This window comes from Numenius arquata, chromosome 21 (genome assembly GCF_964106895.1).
Source record: "Numenius arquata chromosome 21, bNumArq3.hap1.1, whole genome shotgun sequence".
Taxonomy (NCBI): domain Eukaryota; kingdom Metazoa; phylum Chordata; class Aves; order Charadriiformes; family Scolopacidae; genus Numenius; species Numenius arquata.
Genome location: NC_133596.1, coordinates 3,543,872 through 3,564,559, shown reverse-complemented (window position 1 = coordinate 3,564,559; position 20,688 = coordinate 3,543,872). Strand labels below are relative to the sequence as shown.

The window sequence follows — 20,688 nt, the reverse complement described above, 5'->3', positions numbered from 1 at the left end:
TGGCCCCGCCCACCGGGCAGTAGCACCTCCCCTCGCCCCGCCCCCTTGCCTTCTCTCTGCCGTTGACGTTTCTCGGGGCGCCGGAACGAGCGGTTACCGGCCTCCCCTCTCCTCAAAAATTGTGCTTCCGAAATCTCTTGATGTCGATTCCGCGGGGGCGGCCGCGCGGCCCCCCCGTGCCACGCACGGCAGAAGCCCTTTTTAAGGGCTCCGCCGCCACCCCGCCACCACCGGAAAGCGTTGGAGTACTACCGAAGTCACGGCGAGGCCCGCGTTCCTCCCGAAGCACAACGCCTGCATTCCCATTCCTCCTCTCTTTCTCCCCATTTTTCATCGATCCTTTCCGCCATTTCTGCATTTTTCCTTTCAAAAACGCCGTTTCCCCGCCTCGCTGGCCCCATGCAATATGCAAATCGCGCGGGGCATGCCGGGGCATCCACGGCCCCGCTTTCACAGAGGAGGCGGGGGGGGGGTACCTTTGGCGGGCTCTCTCCTGATTGGCCGCGCTGAGAAGTGTTTCCGGGTGGCGGCGGGCGGTGACCCCGGAAGGGCTCGGGGTAGCGCGGCGAAGGGAGCGCAGCCGGCAGCGGTGGCTCGGTCCGCCCGCGGGTCATGGGGAGGTACGGGACAGCGGGGGGAGGTTCGGGGGGGGTCCTTCCTCAGGCGGTGGGAGGCTGCAGCTGTTTTACACCGGCCTAAAACGCGGAGGGAGCCGGGGGTGGGCGCGGCGGGCCGGGCTGGGCCTGCAGCCGGTGTTGAAACCCCCGCCCTCTGTGGCGGTCAGCACCCGCGGCCTGAGGGGCGACCCCCGCAGCGCTGACAGGCGGGGCCCGGCCCGGTGTGGGCCCCGGGTGGCTGTAGGTGACCTTGGCTCTTCCCCACGGCTTTGGCCGCGGCTCCCCGGGAGCGTTTTGCAGGGGGAGGTTTCGTTCGGTCCCGTAACGCCGTTCCCCGTGGGCAGTCGTGGGGCTGGTGGCCTCGTTAAGCTGGCGGCTGGAAGAAAACCTCTTAAGAGTAACGTGCGTGGGGCCGTTCCCTCCCCAGATGCCAAGTGTCGGTGCTTGGAGGGTGAAAGGCGAAGCTGGAAGCTGTGGGGTGAGGAGGAAGGAGGTTTGAGTCACCCTTCGGCATGTAACAAACACATCCGGGAGAAAAAAAGGATATTCTTATTTATTTAGTGCATCTAAAGGGTCAGTGCTGGTAACAGATTCTTCCTCAAGCAGCGTAAGGAGGGGCTTTGTCTCACATCTGTAATAACGAAGGTGAAAACCAAGAGCTTTCCCACTTTTCTCTATGAACAATAAAGAGACACCCAGAGCAAACGGTCCTTTGCAAACCTATTTCAATATTTGTTGAAAATCATTGTGTCTTAACGGAAGTAGGAGCCCTCCCGCCCCCGAGCACCCCCAGGAACACGCTGAAGGTTGGTTTGGCTTTACGGTAGACTTTAATTACAGCTCTGACCCTGCGCTGTCAGCGTTAATGAGTTACAGCGGGTTGGTGGCGCTAATTGTGGCCATCAGGCCTATTCCTGTTGCTGTTGCAGAGGTCGGGGCTCACCTGCCGACAGCAGGTACCAAGACGCTCTGTCTTCTGATGGGAAAAAAAATGGAATTTGGCCAAATTTCTGCTCCCGCTTCAGGATCCTGGGAGATGCCCTGTCCTGGGCAGCAGTGGACGCTCACGATTGTGTGATATCTCCTGATAGATAAAGCCTCTCGTGACGTAGTAAGGACAACACGGCCTCTCTTGCCTGAAACTGTTTCCTCTCGCGATCTTACGATGGAATGGGTGACGCGAAAAATATCTGGTGTTCCTGTAGGAATGAGAGTTATATGGAAGAGGAGGAAGCGAGAGTAGGTTATCACTGACTGCTGACCTACCGGGAAGGCTTTGGAAAATGGCCTCTCCGTTGGCTGGCCCCACAGCGGTTGCTGATGTAATTAAAGATCTAGACACTCAGATAGCTGTAAGTAAAGCGTCGGGGCTTGCCATGGGGCCAGCATGCGGGATTTATCCCGGGAATCCGCGCATCCCCTTAGTTTGGCGTTTGGTGATCTTAACGGCACGCAAAGGGTGCAATAAGATCCGCCAAGAAACGAACAAAACCACTTTATGCTAATAAAGTGCTTTCCGCCCAAGGGTTTTGGAGCTTTCTCCCCTGCATGGTGGGTGAGAATTCCTGCTTTTTCTGGGTTCGGAAAGTGAGGTGTTGGGATGAAAAACGTGAGATCAGCCTGAGCTCAAAGCAGGACTAGAATGCTGAATCCCAATCTTGTGCTGAGCTCCTCGTCCAGCAATGCCATCCGAGGGATTTTAGGGTGTGAGTATAATGGTTTCCCATGGCTAATTAGTTAAAATTGAGCTGGGAACTTCCTGAGAGCGTTACAGGAATGGATCTTGGATATAAATTCTCCTAAAAGGGCTCGGTGTCCGTAGGTGCGGCAGTGCATGAGCGTGCCTTGGAGTGAAGCACTAAAGCGGCAGCTTCTGAGTGCTCCCATGTGATTTCTGGTTTGTGTTTTGGTATGAATTAATCCAAACTAACAAAGCTTGCTCCGATGAGGGGAAAACATCTGTTTGTAGCTCAGGTAGCAGACGCTTTGTTCGTCGCTTTGTATGCGAACGTGCTCTAAAGCTGGTTAAACAAACTCTCCTCTTTTCTCCTAAGTAAGTTCGCCTTGGAATGCGCGGGCATTTCGGAAGAGGCGGCTGCTTCTCACCTGTCTCTGGGCCCAACAGCAGCCGCTGCACGAGGGGCCTTTACATCAAACCATTCCTTAAATGCTCCTTTCACGTGACAGACCTCTCGCTGCTGCCCACGCCGCTTGTGGGGGTGGGAGGATCAGGGTTTGGATGAGTTCCCTTTCACTGAGCAGTAAGGACAGAGAAAACCTTCATCAGTCCCGGGGTTTAGAGCCTTCGAGCCATGAAATACAGTCAGTCTGAGTGTTAGCTCGGTGGCCAGTAACCTGAACAACTTTGGCACCAAAGGGTGAACCTGGAAGATCTCAAGAACCAGTTAAGCTGCCACAACCCACTTCTGGTTCACCAGTAACAGCTCAGTGAACCTGACTTCATTTACCGTGGCCGCGGGTTGCCCGGTGTGGGGAGGACAAACTGAAGGTGTGGGTGTGCGTTTCTCTGTCACGTTACCTCTGAGTACCCAGATTTGTGCCCTCGGAACCGAAACGGAACCAAAAGCAGCCCCCAGCAAGGAGTCGCTGTGGGTTCAGGCATGAAGTGTTGCCGAAAATGAGACCTCCACCCTGCGTAGACACCCAAGATGCTTGGACCCCTTCTTCTTCTCAGGCCCATGGAGTGTGGAGATGAAGACTCAAACTGCGCCTGCTGTTCCCCTGCATTGCTGCCGCGGGGACAAGGACTAAAGTGTCCTTTAGTTAAATCTTCTTTGCATAGTCTTCTCCTGGAAGCTGTGGTCCCTGCAGCTGCTGTCCTTCTCGTGGCAAACTTCTTATTCCATGTAGCAGGGAATGTTTTCTCTTCTTCTAAACGTTGCTCCTCCCTTCTTGCTGTGTCCAGAGAGACCCAACCTTCTAGAAACCTTTGGGCCTCGTCAGGAAACTGCGGTTTTGCTCTGGGCAAAGACCTGATTGCCCTGTTGAATTCCTTCTGTTTGCTAACTCTGACTTTCCTTTCCTTTCCCAGTTGATTGGTTTGGGTCCCCACAACCCCAAGAAGAAGCAGGACCTAGATAAGCTTTATGATCTAAAAGCTAAAGCCCAACAGATTATGAACCAGTTTGGCCCATCTACCTTGATCAACCTCTCCAACTTCTCCTCCATAAAGCCGGAACCAGCCAGCACTCCCCCGCAGAGCTCCATGGCCAACAGCACCACCGTGGCAAAGATGCCGGGGACGCCCAGCGGAGGAGGACGGCTCAGTCCTGAAAGCAACCAGGTAATTTCATCCCCGATTTTAGGACAACGGGGGAGATGCTCAGACCTGCCTGTGGCTTAATTCCTTCCTTAAACTACCAGTAAAAACTTAATGTCTATTGAAGTATCGGTTACTGAGTGAGCAAAGATAGAATCATAGAATTGTCTGGGTTGGAAGGGACCTTTAAGATCATCGAGTCCAACCATCAACCGAACTCTGATAAAACCCATCACTAAACCATGTCTCTAAGCACGATGCCAACCCGGCTTTTAAATACCTCCAGGGATGGTGCCTCAACCACTGCCCTGGGCAGCCCATTCCAAGGCTTAAGAACCCTCTCCATGTCAAAATTTTTCCTAATATCCAATCTGAACCTCCCCTGGGACAACTTGAGGCCGTTTCCTCTTGTCCCTTCGCCTGTTCCTTGGGAGAAGAGACCGACCCCCCCTGGCTACACCCTCCTTTCAGGGAGTTGGAGAGAGCGAGAAGGTCTCCCCTCAGCCTCCTTTTCTCCAGGCTGAACACCCCCAGCTCCCTCAGCCGCTCCTCACGAGACTTGTTCTCCAGACCCCTCACCAGCTCCGTTGCCCTTCTCTGGACCCGCTCCAGCCCCTCAGTGTCTTTTTTGTGGTGAGGGGCCCAAAACTGGACCCAGCCCTCGAGGTGGGGCCTCACCAGTGCCCAGTCCAGGGGGACGATCACCTCCCGAGTCCTACTCCCCACGCTGTTCCTGATGCAGGCCAGGATGCTGGTGGCCTTCTTGGCCACCTGGGCACACTGCTGGCTCATGTAGCCCACAGTGGACCAACTTTTTTGGTCCCCAGGTCCTTTTCTGCCGGGCAGCTCCAGCCACTCTGCCCCAGGGCTGTGGCGTCCATGGGGTTGGTGAGACCCAAGGGCAGGACCCGGCACTCGGCCTTGTTGAACCTCATCCTGTTGGCCTCGGCCCATCCATCCAGCCTCTCCAGATCCCTCTGCAAAGCCTTTCTACCCTCCAGCAGATCAGCACTCCCACCCAACTTGGTGTCATCTGAGGGTGCGCTCAGTCCCCTCGTCCAGTTCATTGATAAAGATGTCGAAGAGAACCGGCCCCAATACTGATCCCTGGGGGACACCGCTCGTGACCACATAAACATCTTCATGTATTTCTTCCCTCCCAGGTGCTTTCAGGCTGGATGGGGTATGGATGCTCTAAGTGTACAGTATTTTTCACTCTCAGGAAAATTTGGGGAACGTGATGGGGAAATTTGTTTTAAATGTGCTTTAGATAGGAGAAATAAAAGTGCAGGTTTGTAGCCTCTGTCTTACTGGGGTGTTGCGAGAAGCAGTGTCGCTGCCAGGATCTGCTGAGTTGTGTGTTTGCTTGTTGGAGTAAAATACACCGGTGCTCAGTGAGTGCTCCAGGGACTCTCCCTGGTCTCTCTGGGGACTTCACTGGCCCCGTGGCCCCGACACAAACACCCGTGGCAGCAGTTGCGCCGTTGGTGGAAGGCCACCTGGAAAGGCAGGAATTCCCCACCCGGTTCATCTCTCCAGGCTGATGGCTCACCGGTGACAACTTTCACCCATACCCTATAAGATTAGGTGCCTCGCTGTTCAGCAGCAGTAAATTTTCTGCTCCCCGCCGTGTTTGGGCTGGGAGGGCTCTCTCTCCCTTCTGCCCTAGAATAACCCAGCGCACTCATATCTCTGTTTTCCATTTGAAACACTAAAGGTGATAAGCGCTAGAGCCACGGAAATACTTCCTTTGTGCCCTTGAGCACCAATTTAGTCCCCGATACGTGTCTTGCACTTGCTGTTTGCCTCTTCAGATTTCTAGTTCTGTCTTTGTCCCCTCTTGTCCTCAGCCCTGTGGTGTTTTAGTGCCCCTTTAAGTGCAGGAGACTTATTTATCCCGGGCTTGCTGCATTCCACGCTCTGGTCAGAGCAACCTCTGGGGCTCGAAAATAGCTCCTTAACACCTGATATTTCTTATCTCTGCCATTCCTGAGCTGATACTGTGTCAACACGGGTGACTTGGGCCTCGGGAGGTGGCGGGGGAGGAGGGGTTTTTTTTGTGGCTTTGCTGAAGTAGGGGAATAAATTGTTCCTCTTCTCCCCCACGCTCAGGTTTTAACCAAGAAGAAATTGCAGGACCTGGTGCGTGAGGTGGATCCGAACGAGCAGCTGGATGAAGATGTGGAAGAAGTAGGTACCGACCCACAGCAGGGGCTGCAAAAAGAGTTAATCTGAGATTTTTTCATGGACCCTTTGTCCGAAACAGGGAGGGTTGGTTCATATAACGCCGCCATATTCTCACCTTTGGTGCAACTTTCGGCCATCCGTGTCTGACATCAAAAAGGCTTTTAAAACAGCAATTGTAGCCGCCGCCTTTGAAATTCTAGCTTCTGGGGGTTCATTTTCATGTTTTCCCCATAATTTCAGCTGCTCGAGCACTGATAAAACTGGTTGTTGTCCTTCTCGTGGCGCAGATGCTGTTGCAGATCGCCGATGATTTCATCGAGAGCGTGGTGACGGCTGCCTGCCAGCTCGCGCGGCACCGCAAGTCCAACACCCTGGAAGTCAAAGACGTCCAGTTGCATCTCGGTGAGTGATGATTTTTTATTTATTTATTTATTTTATTTTCCCCTCTCATCCAGAGCTGGGCACACACCCAGAATTCAGGGCACGGCCGAGGTGTTGGGGTGGAAACCTGTGAGTAGCTACAAATTCATTGCTACTGAATAACTCCTTAATAATCAGGGGATGAACGAGATGGCTGCTCCTAATTATCCCTCTCCAAATTTAGCAGTTTATAGTGGTCCATCAACCAGTGTGGGAAGGTCCCAAGCACAGGGATTGCATTTTTACCCTGTTTAATGCCGTGTAGCCCTTTGCTGCTCTGTTTTTGTGAAGCTTTTCTAGCTGGTGGGTGGCTCCCCAGCACGTCTCTGTGTCTGTGGTGACACGGTGGCTCTTGCAATGGGCGGTTGGGGTAGAAGGTGCTGACCCACCCTCTTTCTTCCAGAGCGTCAGTGGAACATGTGGATCCCGGGCTTTGGTTCAGAAGAAATCAGACCCTACAAAAAAGCCTGCACTACAGAAGCTCACAAACAGGTAAAGAGCCTTCGGTGACACCGAGAATCGATGTGGGGAGGGTGGTCTTGGACTCCTGGCACGATGTGGATTTGTAGCCTCTTCCAAGCGGTTTGGACTTGGAATAACTTCCAGAGTCTCCTCGCCTGTTTGTGGGGAGAGGATTGAGGTTGCTCTGGCTCCTCTGTGGCGGTGCGGCGCTGGCTGTGCCCTGGGAGAAGCAGCAGCGCTCGCTCTCTGAAGGGCAGCCCGGCTTGGAAGGGCTAAAAAACAGCTGAGAGCTGCAGAGGGTGACTTGTCAGCTGCCCCCTGGCGGATCCAGGGCTCCATCTTTGTGCAGAAGGGACTGAAAACACACGGCTTGGGACTCCGGGCTGCTCGCCTCACTAAGAATTTAAACAGCTGCAAAAAGCCTAAAGGCCTGAGAAGGTCAGAGAACACACCGTTGTCCTGGGAGCGCAGCTGTAGGTTGGAGCTGAGCGGATCTGGGGTCTTTTCCCCCCCTTAATTTTGCTTTTGCTGAATCGGGCCATTGCTTTTTACATGTCCCATCGGAGCCAGGGAGGAGCTTCCCTGCAGGATACTGCATAGACTCACAGAACGGTTTGGGTTGGAAGGGACCTTAAAGATCATCTAGTTCTAACTCCCTGCCCGGGCAGGGACACCTCCCACCAGACCAGGTTGCTCCAAGCCCCCTCCAACCTGGCCTTGAACCCCTCCAGGGATGGGGCAGCCACAGCTTCTCTGGGCAACCTGGGCCAGGCTCTCACCACCCTCACAGCAAAGGATTCCTTCCCCAGATCTCATCTCCATCTCCCCTCTTTCAGTGTCAAACCCTTCCCCCTCCTCCTATGGCTCCCCTCCCTGATCCAGAGTCCCTCCCCAGCTTTCCTGGAGCCCCTTGAGGGACTGGAAGGGGCTCTAAGGTCTCTCTGGAGGCTTCTCTTCTCCAGGATGAACCCCCCCAGCTCTCTCAGCCTGTCCTCCCAGCAGAGGGGCTCCAGCCCTCCCAGCATCTCCCCTCTTGAAGCTCCCACAGCAGCTCCTGGGCAGAGAGGGGAGGGTTTCAAGTGGGGTTTGATCCCCTGCGCTAATTAATCCTTTGCCCCTCCCTCAGTGTTTCACTTCCCAGCCCTGGGTGCCGAGCAGAGGAGCACAGACTCTTCCTTTTCCTCTGGCTCCGGCTCGAGACCCCATTAAGATTCAAACAGACCTGAAAGACCTGTGCGGAAACAAGTCGGGCCGTGTCCCGGGAGAACCCCGCATCCCCTGTTCCTGCCCGGCTGCGGCTTGTTTTGCAGTAACCTTTGTCTGAGACGCTCGGCTTCCCACGTTTTTCTCTTTCTTATTGCAGAGAATGGCACTGATTCGCAAAACTACCAAGAAATAGCCCCTGGGAAGAGCCGGGAGAAGACGCCAGTGCATTTTGGGATGTTTGCCTCTCCACTAAAGCCTCCACGATGCCATCCATGGGATATTTTTTTTAATGCTTTACAGAGAAGCATATATTTTTTATTATCGGTGCAGCAATATCTTGACTTTCCGAGGAGATCTGCCAAAAAAAAAACCACCCCCCATTCTACGCCCCCCCCTTCCTCCTGCCCCCTCAGAGCGCAACGTATCTCAAAACAAAGACTTTTTATTTGTGACTTGAAAGTGGTTTATCGTAGAAGTGATTATCCGAGGGACAGAGCGTTTGATCTCGTGTGGGACAGTATTAGAAGCATCTGTAGAGGTTTTTGTTTCCTCCTTCCTGCCCCTACCTGCTCCAGTACTTTGTATTGTCAGTGTTTATATAAATACTTGCGTTTGTTTTACATGAATAAAGAAATTATTAATCTAAACCCGTGGAGCAGCCTCGTGGGGAGGGATGGCGAGTGCCGGGGGGGCGGCCTCCTCCTTGCCTGGTTTCTTCTCTTCTGCTCCCAGATCTCCTGCCCTGGGCTGTGGAGGGAGGGGAAGGATTTGGCCACCTCTGCCAAACACCTTCCTTCCACCTCGGGCCCAGGGCGAGTAGTTTTACCCATCGCTTGGAGATTGGGGCCGTTGGGATGGGACAGGGTGACTGAGGACAAGAAATCGGGGCCATCCTGGGTTTCTGCTTGCCCTGGGACACCGAGAAAGGCCACGTCCCCCTGCCTGTTCCTGCCTGCTCCGCTCAAAGCGGTGACCAGCAGCTCGCTGGCGGGGCTACTGGGGAAAGTAGTTCAGGAACCAGTATGGGCACTCTCCTCCTCCCTGCAGAGCCCGGGGACTGCCATAAACACAGCTGGGGCCCGTCTGGGTGCCCGGGGCCACGCTCGGTGGCTGCCGGGGGGGACATGGGGAGTTGTTCAGCGGCTGCTCCAGCTCCAGGGACCTGTAGGAGCTGCTCAGACCAGACCATCTTGTCCTCCTGAGCTCCAAGGGAACAAGTCGGGCAGTAAAAGGGGGGTTTGGATCAACGCTGATCCCAGGTGGGACATGAGGTGCCAGGAGGACCTGCGGTTCCTCTCCAGGAAAGGGGTTTGGAGACGGAATAAGGGAATGGGGTGACACCCACCTCCGCAGCCCCATGTCCTGTCCTGCCCTGGGGACTTCACCCTTAGAACCATAGAATTGTCTGGGTTGGAAGGGACTTTTTAGATCATCGAGTCCAACCATCAACCCAACGCTGCCAAAGCCACCACTGACCCATGTCCCTCAGCACCACGTCTGCCTGGCTTTTAGATACCTCCAGGGATGGTGACTCCATCACTGCCCTGGGCAGCCCCTTCCAAGGCTTGATAACCCTTTCTGTGTAAAAATTTCTCCCAATATCCATCCTAAACCTCCCCTGGCGCAACTTGAGGCCGTTTCCTCTTGTCCCATCGCCTGTTCCTTGGGAGAAGAGACCGACCCCCCCTGGCTACACCCTCCTTTCAGGGAGTTGGAGAGAGCGAGAAGGTCTCCCCTCAGCCTCCTTTTCTCCAGGTCCAAGCCCTTCCTGGGGGCAGCCTCGGCGCCTCCCCTTCCCCAGGAACACACGGGCAGGCGGAGCGATGAACAGGGGGGTGTTTAATGCGCCGTGGCCAGCTGCTCCCCCTCTGCCTCACACACACACACACACCCACCCCCCAGCGTGTCCCAGCCCTGCTGGGGACAGGCCTCCCAGTGTCCCCAGCTCTAGCACGAGCATCTTTTCCGCTTCTCTTCCTTCTCCGGCGCCCGAGCTTTGAGCGGTGCCGGCAGCGGGACGCTGCACTTCACCCCGTCCCACGTCTCGGTGGCAGCCAGCCCCCCCGTCTGCAGCGCCTGGTAGATGGCCACCGTCAACATCTGGAACGCCTGGACCACGTTGCTGGCGTCCTTGGCCGAGGTCTCCACGTACTGCACCCCCAGGGCGGCCGCCAGCTTCTCCGCCTCCCTCCTGCCCACCCGCCGCTGCCCGGCCAGGTCGCTCTTGTGCCCCACCAGCAAGAAAACCATGCGGAAGGGCTGGACGGTGTCGGTCACCTCCCGGTGCCACTGCCGGACGCTCTCGAAGGACGCGCGGTTGGTGAGATCGAAGAGCAGCATCCCCCCGGCCGAGTTGCGGTAGTAGGAGCGGGTCACGGATCTTGGGGGGGGGGTGGGGTGTAAAGAGAAACGGGGTGAGCAGCCCCCGGGGCTCCCCTGTGCCACCCCAGGCAGCAACCCCCCCACACCTGAGGAGCAGCCCTGGCTGCGTCCTGCACCCTGCAGGGGACACACTGCTCTCAACCCACCGTAAGAGCAAGGAGAATCGTCCCTTTTGCTGTTCCAGCAAGTGGTCCAAGCTCCTCTGCCCTTGCATGGCCACCAAAGCTCAGCTGTTCCCTGCAGCCACGTCCCCAGAGCTCTCCCATCCCCTGCAGCCGTGTCCCCAAGCTCTCCCATCTCCTGCAGCCACGTCCCCAAGCTCTCCCATCCCCTGCAGCCATGCCCCCAGAGCTCTCCCATTCCCTGCAGCCATGTCCCCAGAGCTCTCCCATCCCCTGCAGCCATGTCCCCAAGCTCTTCCATCTCCTGCAGCCGTGCCCCCAGAACTCTCCCATCCCCTGTAGCCATGTCCCCAGAGCTCTCCCATCCCCTGCAGCCATGTCCCCAAGCTCTCCCATCCCCTGCAGCCATGTCCCCAGAGCTCACCCATTCCCTGTAGCTACATCCCCAGAGCTCTCCCATCCCCTGTTAGCCATGGTCCCTTGCTCGCCCATCCCCTGCAGCCACAGGTCTGCCATTCTCCCATCCCCTGCAGCCACCTCTCCCCCTGCTCCCCTGTCCCCAGCAGCCAGCCCACCCAACATGGGCAGCCTTGGCAGCGAGGTGTAAATGTTCCCAGCAGCTGAGCTGGGGAAACCACTCTGCCCAGCTCCCAGTGGGCTCCGAGCCTCTTCTCCCAGCCCTCTGCAGCTGGTGGGGCAGAGGGGTGCTTGGGTGGTCCCAGACCCCCTTTGGAGCTGGAGCAAGGGCTTACAAGGCAACCCCAAGGGCTCCTTTCCCTGGGCACACCCTTGGCTTTGGCTCATCTGGAGGAACCACAGCCTGCCCGGTGCTGGGCATCGCGGTTCCTCACCCCCGGAGCACGGGTGGGAGGGAACACAGCCCCATCCAGCACCTCCCCGGGGTCGGGAATCACAGTATCCCACCAGCACCCCAAATCTGGGGGGACACCCAGCTCCATCACCCCTCCGCACGGCAGCCGGACCCACCTGAACCGTTCCTGCCCGGCCGTGTCCCAGAACTGCAGCTTCACCCGCAGCCCCGGCTCCAGCTCCACGAACTGGACGTAGAAATCCACCCCAACCGTCTGGTTGACGGCGTCCAGGAAGACGCCCTCGGTGTAACGCCGCAGCAGCGAGGACTTCCCCACCGTGGAGTCCCCCAGCATGATCACCCGGAACTGGTACTGCCACCGCGGCTCCATCGGCACCTCCGTCGGCTGCCGGCACCCGCCGCCCCCGCGCCGGGAGCGAGTACGGGCAGGCAGAGCCGGGCTCCTCCACCCAGGAGGCGTTCCCGACCCACCATGGGCGCTGGGTGGCCCTTTTGGAGCCCTTTTCATCCCTCCCTGCTCCCATTTTCCCAGGGTGGTGGCCCTGGGACAAGAGGCTCATCAAGCAACATGGCCACATGGAGACATTTGGGGGGGGGGGGGTGTCTTACCCCACCAGTGACCCCCCCCTTAGAGCATCACCCATGTCACGAGTTGAGTTGGGTTGAGTTGAGTTGGGTTGAGCGTGGCGGCGTGTCCCTGCCAGGGGACAGGCACTCGTCACGGCCTTTATTTAGTGTGAAAAAGCCTCAAGTTTATTAAAAACACTCCTGCAGGAGGGTATTATTTTTTCAGAGCCCCCAAATTAAGGCTTGAAATGAACCCAAGCCCGGGGCGGGAGGGACACAGCCCTGAGCATCACCCAAGGGCAGGGGGGGACACATCCCCAGGGGTGGAAGGTCCTGTATCCCCCCCACCATGTCCCCATCAGCACTGACAGCGCTCCCGGGGCTCCCCCCGTGCCAGAGGCCGGTGGTGGCTCTGGCTGGGGATGAGCCTGATGCCACCGCAGCCCCGGAGAGGGGTGTCCCCCCCCTGGCCCAGCGCCTGCTGGATGCCCCCCGCCAGCGTCTGGAAGGCCAGTTCCACGTTGAGGTTGCTGCGGGCTGAAGTCTCCACGAAGGCCACCATGCCCAGGGTGGTGGCCAGGTGCCCGGCCTCCTCTGCCGACACGGCTCGCTCGGCCGCCAGGTCACACTTGTGTCCCACCAGGACGAAGGCGGGGGGGTGATGGTCCCCGGTGGCTTCGCGGTGCCACTCGGGGACGCGCTCGAAGGAGGCCCGGTTGGTGAGGTCGAAGACCAGCAGAACCCCCGCCGCGCTCCGGTAGAAGGACCTGGTGATGGACCTGGGCACACCACAAGGGGGGAGATTTGGGGGACACCCCGATACCCGCCAGCCCCTGTACCCCCTGCCCCGGGACGGGGATCGAGGGACTTTTGGGACCTCAGGAGCAGGGAGGGGGGACCTGCCTGGACCATCTGCGCCCCAATTTTCTGTTCAGTATCCCCCCCCGCAGACTGGGGGGCTCTGGACGGGTTTTGTGGGGGCTCAGGGGTCCCTCTGTCCCCCCCACAGCCCGGGGTGCTGCGGGGATGGGGCAGCACCCATGGGTGGGTGCCGTTGGGGCCGAGCAGTGGGCAGAAACAGGGCACCCCCAACCAACCCTGGGGCCTCCAAAAGGGATGGGGAGCAGCATGGGACCCCCCCCCCCCAACTCCAGCCCCAGCTCCCAGCTCTTCAGCCCCTCCTGCCCCATTTGAGCCTTTTCCACGCTCCCTGGAGCTCCTGGCTCCAGCCTGATGGGATCAGGGAGGGGATCACCCAGCCCCAGCCCAGCAGCACCCCAAGACTGGCACCCCAGGACCCGCACCCCAGCACTGGGACCAGGACCCCGGAACTGAGACACCAGGACCGCAGGACCGGCACCCCAGAAGCAGCACCCCAGGAGCAGCCCCCCAGGATTGGCACCCCAGGACCAGGACCTTGGGACCAGGACCCCAGGACTGGCACCCCAAAACTGGGACCCCAGGACCAGGACCCTGGGACCAGCACCCCAAGGCCAAGACCCCAGGACCAGGACTCCAGAAGCAGCCCCCCAGGACTGTCACCCCAGGGCCATCACCCACCCCTGCTCCTTTGGCCGCCCCCCAAAACCAGCTCCATCTTCACCTCAAGCCCATCACAAGGTCCCACCAGCCCCTAAAGCGTCACTGTCCCAGGGAGCCACCGCTGCCCTGGGCTGGGGGGGGACACAAGTCAGTTGGGTGCTGGGGTCCCACATGGGGGCTGCGTCCTCCTCCCTGGTGTGTCCCCCCCCCTCACCTGAACCTCTCCTGGCCAGCCGTGTCCCAGAGCTGCAGCTTGGCCCTGCCGGCGGGTGACAGGGGGACGGTGCGGCTGTAGAACTCCACGCCGACGGTGGGGCAGGGGGTGGCCGCCCCCCCAGCAGGACCCTCGGCGAAGCAGCGCAGCAGCGAGGACTTTCCCACCGCCGCGTCCCCCAGCACGATGACGCGGAACTGGTAGTGTCCCCCAGGGTGGGGGTCCTGGAGGGGACCTGTCACCGTCCCCATGCTGGTGGCTGTGCCCAGTGGGGGCAGATTTGATTGTCCCCAGACTGTCCCCACCCCGTCCTGACGGGGATTTGCTGTGCTGGCGGGGCTGGGGACAGGTCCCCACCCTTGTCCCCACTCCAAAGGTGGACAAACAAAGCGCCCTGGGGAGGAGGGAGAAGCCACTGGCCCCATCCTCCAACGTCACCCGGGACATTGTCACACGCCAGCTCTGTCCTGCTGCATGGCTTTGGTGACAAAGACAGGGACAGCCAGGCCGGGGGTGTACAAAGAGGCTGGTGCCCCTGAGGAATCCGAAATCCTAGGAGGGCCGAGGCCCATGGGAAAGGGGCTCTCATGTCCCCAAGGGGAGAAGGGAAGGGGCGTGGGGGGCACCATGTCCCCGGGACAAAGCTGCTCTCTGCAAAGAGCCCGGGTCACCTGCAGACAGGGACTTTGCCATCTGCCACCACCCCCTCAGGGAATAACAGCCCCCCCGACAGCTCCGGGGGTGCTGTCACCCCCAGGATGGAAACGGGTGACCCAAGGCACCGGGGTGCAGCAGGGGGTGTTGGCAATGTGGGGTGACGCTGCTGTGACTCCCCAGGGACCCACAGCAGAAGAGCTGCTGCCGGTGAAGGCAGCTCCGGTGTCCCAACAGGTTCCACACCAGCTCCCTCAGGTGGCAACTCCATTCCTGAGGAGCACCGACCTGCACAGAGAGCCAGAAACACCCATTTCCAGCAGGGAAAAGCACATCCCAGTCACCCGGAGATCCAGCCCATGGAGAACCAACTGTGGACGGGTGACCTCAAGTGGGAGAAACTGGAGGTTGGAACTAGGTGATCTTTAAGGTCCTTTCCAACCCAAACCATTCTGTGATTCCAAGTTGCTCCAATTTCCCAAGCCTCACCCCCAGCCATGGGTAGGAGCAGTCAGGTGTGTCCCCCCCCAACCGACCACCGCACCCCCAACACGAGCACAGTGAGTTTTAAGTGATTCCATTTATTCCCCCTCAAAATACTTTATATCCAAGCTCTTCTCCTGAGAAAATCCCACAGAAGGGACCGCTCTTCCACACCGAGAGGTCAAACGGGAGCCCGAGTGACACCTGGAGCTGCTGTTCCCAGGTGGGGGAGCTCCCGGCCCAGGAAGGAGCCAGGATCTGGCCAGGCAGAGCTCCCGCTTCCGAGGGGGCTGGGAAAGAACCAAGTCTTGCACCAAACCCTCGGGGAACGGCTCCACTTACACCTGAAGAGGGGATAAAAGATAATCCAACCTGAATGAGGAGCAGTTTGACCCGGCTGCAGGTTTCACCCGGGAGAAGGAATCCCCTGCCGGCCCCCCCCTCCCCGCACCATGGGGCCGTTTCAGCTCCCCGCCGCCCCCAGCCCCCCCGGCCTGGCCTCAGCCCCATATCCGCAGGATTCATCCAACAGTCTCCAAAGAGCAGAGTCATCACGGACCAGGCTGCGCCCAGAGGGTCTCCAGCTGCCCTACAGCTAACAGGCTGCCCAATTAAAAACCTTACTAACGAAGTCGATCATTCTCGCTGGCCACTTCCAGCACAGTCACGTCAGCCTGAACTGTCCTCTGTCCTCAACCCCGCTCATCAAACACCTGGTAATTACAGCCAAAGGCCACTCACGTGCTCCGTGTCACCGCTTCCCGTGTCACCACTTCCCCACCATTCCAGCCCCACGGACAGGGGCTCACACGCTCTCAGCCTTTTCCACTAAATGAGTAATTCCTGAAAAAAACAGAGCTCTGGGTAAGTACGCGAGGTCAGCGGGTCCTTGTACATCAGGAATCCACGCAGATGGATCCCAGTCCGCGGATGCTCCCGGCCTCTCTGCCCTCTCCCCCTGACCTTCATCCACTCCTTCCCCAAGGAGCGAGACCCACAAGGGACTGTCTCCCAACCGGCCTCTCTCGGAGCAGGATTGCACCAGCAACGAGGCCCAGACCAGTTAGAATTTTGTTTTTCCTCCTTTTTCGACCACGAGATCGGTATTCAGATCTGATGGGAAAGGGATCTGGAGGGACAGGGACAGTTCTCCGAGAGCGCCGAGAAAGGCACGCATCCTTACCTTGGGACTATCAGGCCATCGGCAGAGCGAGCTCTGGAACACCAACAACCCTGGAAGACACCGCAACACCCTCAGCGTCAGCCCCACAAAGTACACATCCCCAACACACCCCTAACCCAGGAACCACCAAGGAAGAAATATCCCAAATTTCTGAAAATGTATAGGAGGGGCGAGTGACAGCAACAGGCAAGAGAGGCCCAGCAGTCAAAGACCTTCCCGTTGCTCTTGCATGTTGTTGGAGACCTGTAGCTATTGCACGGAGCCACAGCTCTTGGATAAACATGCAGCTCACAGCCCTCGACACGGCCTCCCCCTGATCCACTGCCTTTGGGTCAGATCTGACTCCCAGTTGTGCACCAGCCAGGCCCAGTGACAACGGAGAGAGAAATTCCCCTCTTATTCCACCCATTGTCCAGCTCTGGAGTCCTCAGCACAGGAAGGACATGGAGCTGTTGGAACAAGTCCAGAGGAGGCCACGGAGATGCTGGGAGGGCTGGAGCCCCTCTGCTGTGAGGACAGGCTGAGAGAGTTGGGGGGGTTCAGCCTGGAGAAGAGAAGGCTCCACGGAGACCTTAGAGCCCCTTCCAGTCCCTCAAGGGGCTCCAGGAAAGCTGGGGAGGGACTCTGGATCAGGAAGGGGAGCCACAGGAGGAGGGGGAAGGGTTTGACACTGAAAGAGGGGAGATGGAGATGAGATCTGGGGAAGAAGTTCTTTGCTGTGAGGGTGGTGAGACCCTGGCCCAGGTTGCCCAGAGAAGCTGTGGCTGCCCCATCCCTGGAGGGGTTCAAGGCCAGGTTGGAGGGGGCTTGGAGGGTCCTGGTCTGGTGGGAGGTGTCCCTGCCCAGGGCAGGGGGTGGCACTGGATGGCCTTTAAGGTCCCTTCCAACCCAAACCATTCTACGATTTCGACAGAGCAAGAAATAAGGGGATTCTGCAGTTCTTAATGACTGGAGAGATACTTCCACAAGGCCCTGGCAGTGGGAAATCCTTGTCTGCAGGGCCCAACCCCGAGCAGGAGCCCTGCAGAGGATCCACAGTGTCAGGAACAATCCACACCGGCAGTATCCAGTAGCAAAGGACCAGGGAATACACCTGCTCGCTGCTCTGGCCAAGGGAGGCCACGAGAGCAACCTAAAGGGAGCCTCCAGAGCCTTGATGGCATGTCTCACCTGCCCAATGCCACCACCCGAGGAACCAAGCAGTCACCATCCATCCTGCTGTGGGATCACCTTGCAGGCCAGGCTGCTGCTGGGGGAAAACAAGAGCCCGGAGGGTCAGGCAGGTGTCAGGGAAAGTACCATGGATACCCACCACCTCCCACCCCTCCCCGCACCAGCTCCGACCCCACAAACAGGCATTTGGGATGGTTACCGCCTTCTAGCGACAGCCTACCCCCCCCCCCCCCCCCAAACCCCGGCCAGGCCCCAACGACACCCCAACGCTCGCCCCGTCCCCCGGGCTATGTATTTTCCTGAAATGTTGCCGGACAGTTACGGAGGCTCAAACTGAGCGGCGACCGTCGAGGAAAAAAAAGAACCCTTCGCTCTCGGCTCCTTTTTGACTGCATCTGCCACACCGCCCAGGCAGACGCAGCTTCGATAGGGCCGGGGTAGGCCTGAAGGCCCGTCACTCACCCGCCGCGGCCCCGCCATCTTCCCCGCACGCCGGGCCCGGCCAGGGAGGAAGGAGGGAGAGACGAAGCAAGGCCCCCCCGCGCCCGCGCTGCCCCTTCACGGCCCATTGGGACGCCGATGCGGCGGGGCCGAGCGGCGGGAGAGCCTCCGGGGAGGGCGGATGGCGGCGGATTGTCCCGGCGCCGCAGACCCCAACACCCTCCGCAGCCGCCATCACAGCGAAAGGCGGAAGGCCTCTCGCGGAGGCCTTTTATAGGGCGGAAACGCGGGCTCTGATTGGCTGTTGGGGCCGGGCCCTCCCGCAGAGCCTTCTGGGAGTTGTAGTTCGTGCCGCCTACTGCCCCCCCCGCCATGACACCCTCTCCATGCCACCTCCTGCCATGCCATCCTAAAAGATAACCTGCCCCCCCTCCTCCCACAGCAGCAGGGAAGGCAGGGGAAATCCCACCCCCAAGCAGTCACGCCATTAATTGTATTCCCCCTTGCGCTGGAGGGGTTGAGCAGCGCTCCCCCACCCCACCAAAACAAACCCCAAGGGGGTAGGGGACATAAAGGCAATTTCTCCCCATTCTTCTTCCCCACAAAGTGCATTTCTGGGGTTGTTCTTCGAAAAAGGTGAAGGAAGCCACCACATTCTTCCTACTCCTTCCTCCCTTTTGGAAGGTGGGGTGGGTGTGGGAGAAGAGCCCACCCTAGGGGAATGGAAGAGAATTTTTTCGGAAATCAAGGTGTTTCTGCCCAAATACCTCCGTCAGGTTCCTGGCGCGTGATCCAGAAGCAGCGGGAAAGGGTTTAAAACGAGAGCATCCACCAAGTGGTTGGAAGGGACTGATAGTGAAGCCACGGCCACCCCGAGAGACGAGGTGGAAAAGCTCCCGAGCCTGCCCCTGAGCCCTGGAGAAGGTGCATAAAGGGATGAGGGAGAGCAATAATTAGTTTTTAATCTGTTCTGAGCAAAACTCACACATAAAAAAAAATAAAAATAAATCACAGTGCTCAGGAATCACCCTTTCAAGCTGGTACCCCCCCCCCCCCACCCAACCAACATGCCAAGTACCAACAAAACAAGCCTGGCCCCCATTTAAAGCAGAAATTAGTCTGGAAATGAGCCCCAAATCCTGCATGACCAAGCTCTTCTAAAAACAGTCCTTGTGACGCTGCTGGGGACAGGGGACAAGCAGCCAGTCCTGTCCCTCATGTCTTCCAGGGACCCTGGGGCTGCTCTGCCCGGTTCCCCGGGCCACCCGGATCCTCCTTGGCACAGCCACTCCTGCAAAGCCAAGCTAGAAATGTCCCCGTCACACCCCAGGGCAGGACAGAACCTCGCTCGTTGGAGCAAAAATCACCCACCCCCAAAATTCAAGACAAATTTGGGAAACATCAAGTGTTTGGGAAGCGAATTTTCCAAATGGTAAACAGGGAGAATCCCCACAGAGCAATCCCAAAACACCAATGGATTCGCAGCAGAACTCGGCCCACCACGAGAAGATGGATAGGGAGAGGCTGAAGAAGAAAAAAAACCAGGAATTTGGGGAAGAAATGCTCCAACCAGGCAAAAAGGTAAAGAAAACTTTGGCAGAGGGACATTTTCCGAAGGAGCTCCATCCGTTTCTAAAGGTTAACTATTGCGTTTGAAATCCATACCCTGTCCTGACACTGAATTAATTTCATGTCTAAGCAAATCCCAGGTTAAATCCAGAAACTGGTGTATCCAGTACGATTGACAAGATACACTGGGAGATAGCAAGGCTGGAAGGTAAAAAATTCCTCTCCAATCTTGTTCAGCAGAAGCCGGGGATTAGCAAAACACTAATGAGGAACCCAGTAGGCAAAGATCAGAGTCAAACATCTCCGCTCCTCAAAAGGGATTTAAGAGACATACCTAAGGGTGCTCGGTACTCCTCGGTGTGTGGGATATGAACCCGGCTCCTGAAAACGGGCCAAAAACCAGGAATTTAGTCAGACTCATACGGAAAACATCATCACAAGCCCCAATCCCGGCTTGGGGCTGCGCCGGGACAGACCCACATCGGCTTAAAAAAATGGTTTCAAGCTCCTCACCCCACTGGAAGCGGGTCAGGATTTCTCACAGGCCACCCCCGCTGCTTACCGTCAAGCTTTTAATTAAACACCTGTTAATTGGCAACAGGGCAACCCCGCAGCTTACGCTTCGGAAATCACCGCTTGGTGCCCAAGAGGAGGAACGCCCACGTCCTTCCACCCTGCAGGTGGATAAACATTTTCCAGTTTTTCTAACTCACACAGCATCCCAGAGTCCCTGCAATTTAAGAGTACCTAAATGGGCTCGTCACATCGTCAACAAGTGACACAGCGAGAACGTCTGCGCGTTTCTGTAATTACTCCTACACGCCGCACGCTGAAAGGCAGAATACTTCATATTCTCAATTTTGATGCAATTTTTCAAGAATTACCTAATCCCGCTGAGCTCTGATACCATCCGCCCTGGATTTCTTGCCTTTAGCCCAGAAAGATAAAAGCAGAATTTACCTTAGTGCACGGAGTCCTTGTCTTTCATCTGGTGTTACGCGAAATGGTAATTAACCAGGGCTTTTCCTGTAGCCATCCAGGAGAAAGAAAATCCCACACTCTGTTTAACTTGGATTCCAAAACACAAACCCTACAAAATTCAGGTGACCGGCTGGTTTGTAGCTCCACATAAAAGTCTCCTCTTGTGCTTCAGGTGCTGCAATAATGGCCGGGAGCTGAAAAAATTAAGATGAATAAACGATAGACAGAAAGATGCGCAGAGAGATTAACAGCTCAACAGTTGGCCCAGATTCTCCCAAACAACCCCAAAAAGCTGGCTCCCACATCAAGGGAACGTGGCCCAAAGCCTCACGTCAAGCTCTCTCCGGAAAGGAAAGGCGTGAGATATTTTAAG

At 57.5% G+C, this 20,688-nt stretch overlaps 3 protein-coding genes and 4 non-coding genes across 8 annotated transcripts; 1 reads left to right on the top strand and 6 right to left on the bottom strand.

The window, feature by feature from the left end:
* Window positions 1-73: 73 nt before the first annotated feature.
* Window positions 74-203, bottom strand: LOC141474386 (U11 spliceosomal RNA). Its single transcript, XR_012463624.1, has one exon. It is a non-coding gene; the product is annotated as a U11 spliceosomal RNA (small nuclear RNA).
* Window positions 204-531: 328 nt separating this feature from the next.
* Window positions 532-8,823, top strand: TAF12 (TATA-box binding protein associated factor 12). Of its 2 annotated transcripts, XM_074162023.1 has the most exons (7): window positions 548-620; window positions 1,823-1,969; window positions 3,670-3,921; window positions 6,010-6,087; window positions 6,372-6,486; window positions 6,908-6,996; window positions 8,330-8,816. In XM_074162023.1, exons 2-7 carry the CDS (start codon window positions 1,901-1,903, stop codon window positions 8,363-8,365), a joined length of 639 nt encoding a protein of 212 aa, XP_074018124.1. In that variant the 5' UTR covers window positions 548-620; window positions 1,823-1,900; the 3' UTR covers window positions 8,366-8,816. The 2 variants fall into 2 exon arrangements, with proteins under 2 accessions (XP_074018125.1, XP_074018124.1); XM_074162024.1 differs by lacking the exon at window positions 1,823-1,969 and having other exon boundaries at window positions 532-620; window positions 8,330-8,823.
* A 1,296-nt stretch (window positions 8,824-10,119) lies between these two features.
* LOC141474249 (ras-related protein Rab-39B-like) lies at window positions 10,120-11,878 on the bottom strand. The gene is made up of 2 exons (XM_074162066.1): window positions 11,664-11,878; window positions 10,120-10,552 (listed from the first exon to the last, which is right to left on the bottom strand). The coding sequence occupies exons 1-2, from the start codon at window positions 11,876-11,878 to the stop codon at window positions 10,120-10,122; spliced, it is 648 nt and encodes a 215-aa protein (XP_074018167.1).
* A 555-nt stretch (window positions 11,879-12,433) lies between these two features.
* Window positions 12,434-14,082, bottom strand: LOC141474244 (ras-related protein Rab-42-like). The gene is made up of 2 exons (XM_074162062.1): window positions 13,832-14,082; window positions 12,434-12,854 (listed from the first exon to the last, which is right to left on the bottom strand). Exons 1-2 carry the CDS (start codon window positions 14,080-14,082, stop codon window positions 12,434-12,436), a joined length of 672 nt encoding a protein of 223 aa, XP_074018163.1.
* Window positions 14,083-15,460: 1,378 nt separating this feature from the next.
* LOC141474388 (small nucleolar RNA SNORD99) lies at window positions 15,461-15,531 on the bottom strand. The gene has a single exon (XR_012463626.1). It is a non-coding gene; the product is annotated as a small nucleolar RNA SNORD99 (small nucleolar RNA).
* A 776-nt stretch (window positions 15,532-16,307) lies between these two features.
* On the bottom strand, window positions 16,308-16,438 carry LOC141474382 (small nucleolar RNA SNORA44). The gene has a single exon (XR_012463620.1). It is a non-coding gene; the product is annotated as a small nucleolar RNA SNORA44 (small nucleolar RNA).
* A 1,173-nt stretch (window positions 16,439-17,611) lies between these two features.
* On the bottom strand, window positions 17,612-17,762 carry LOC141474392 (small nucleolar RNA SNORA16B/SNORA16A family). Its single transcript, XR_012463630.1, has one exon. It is a non-coding gene; the product is annotated as a small nucleolar RNA SNORA16B/SNORA16A family (small nucleolar RNA).
* Window positions 17,763-20,688: the final 2,926 nt, after the last annotated feature.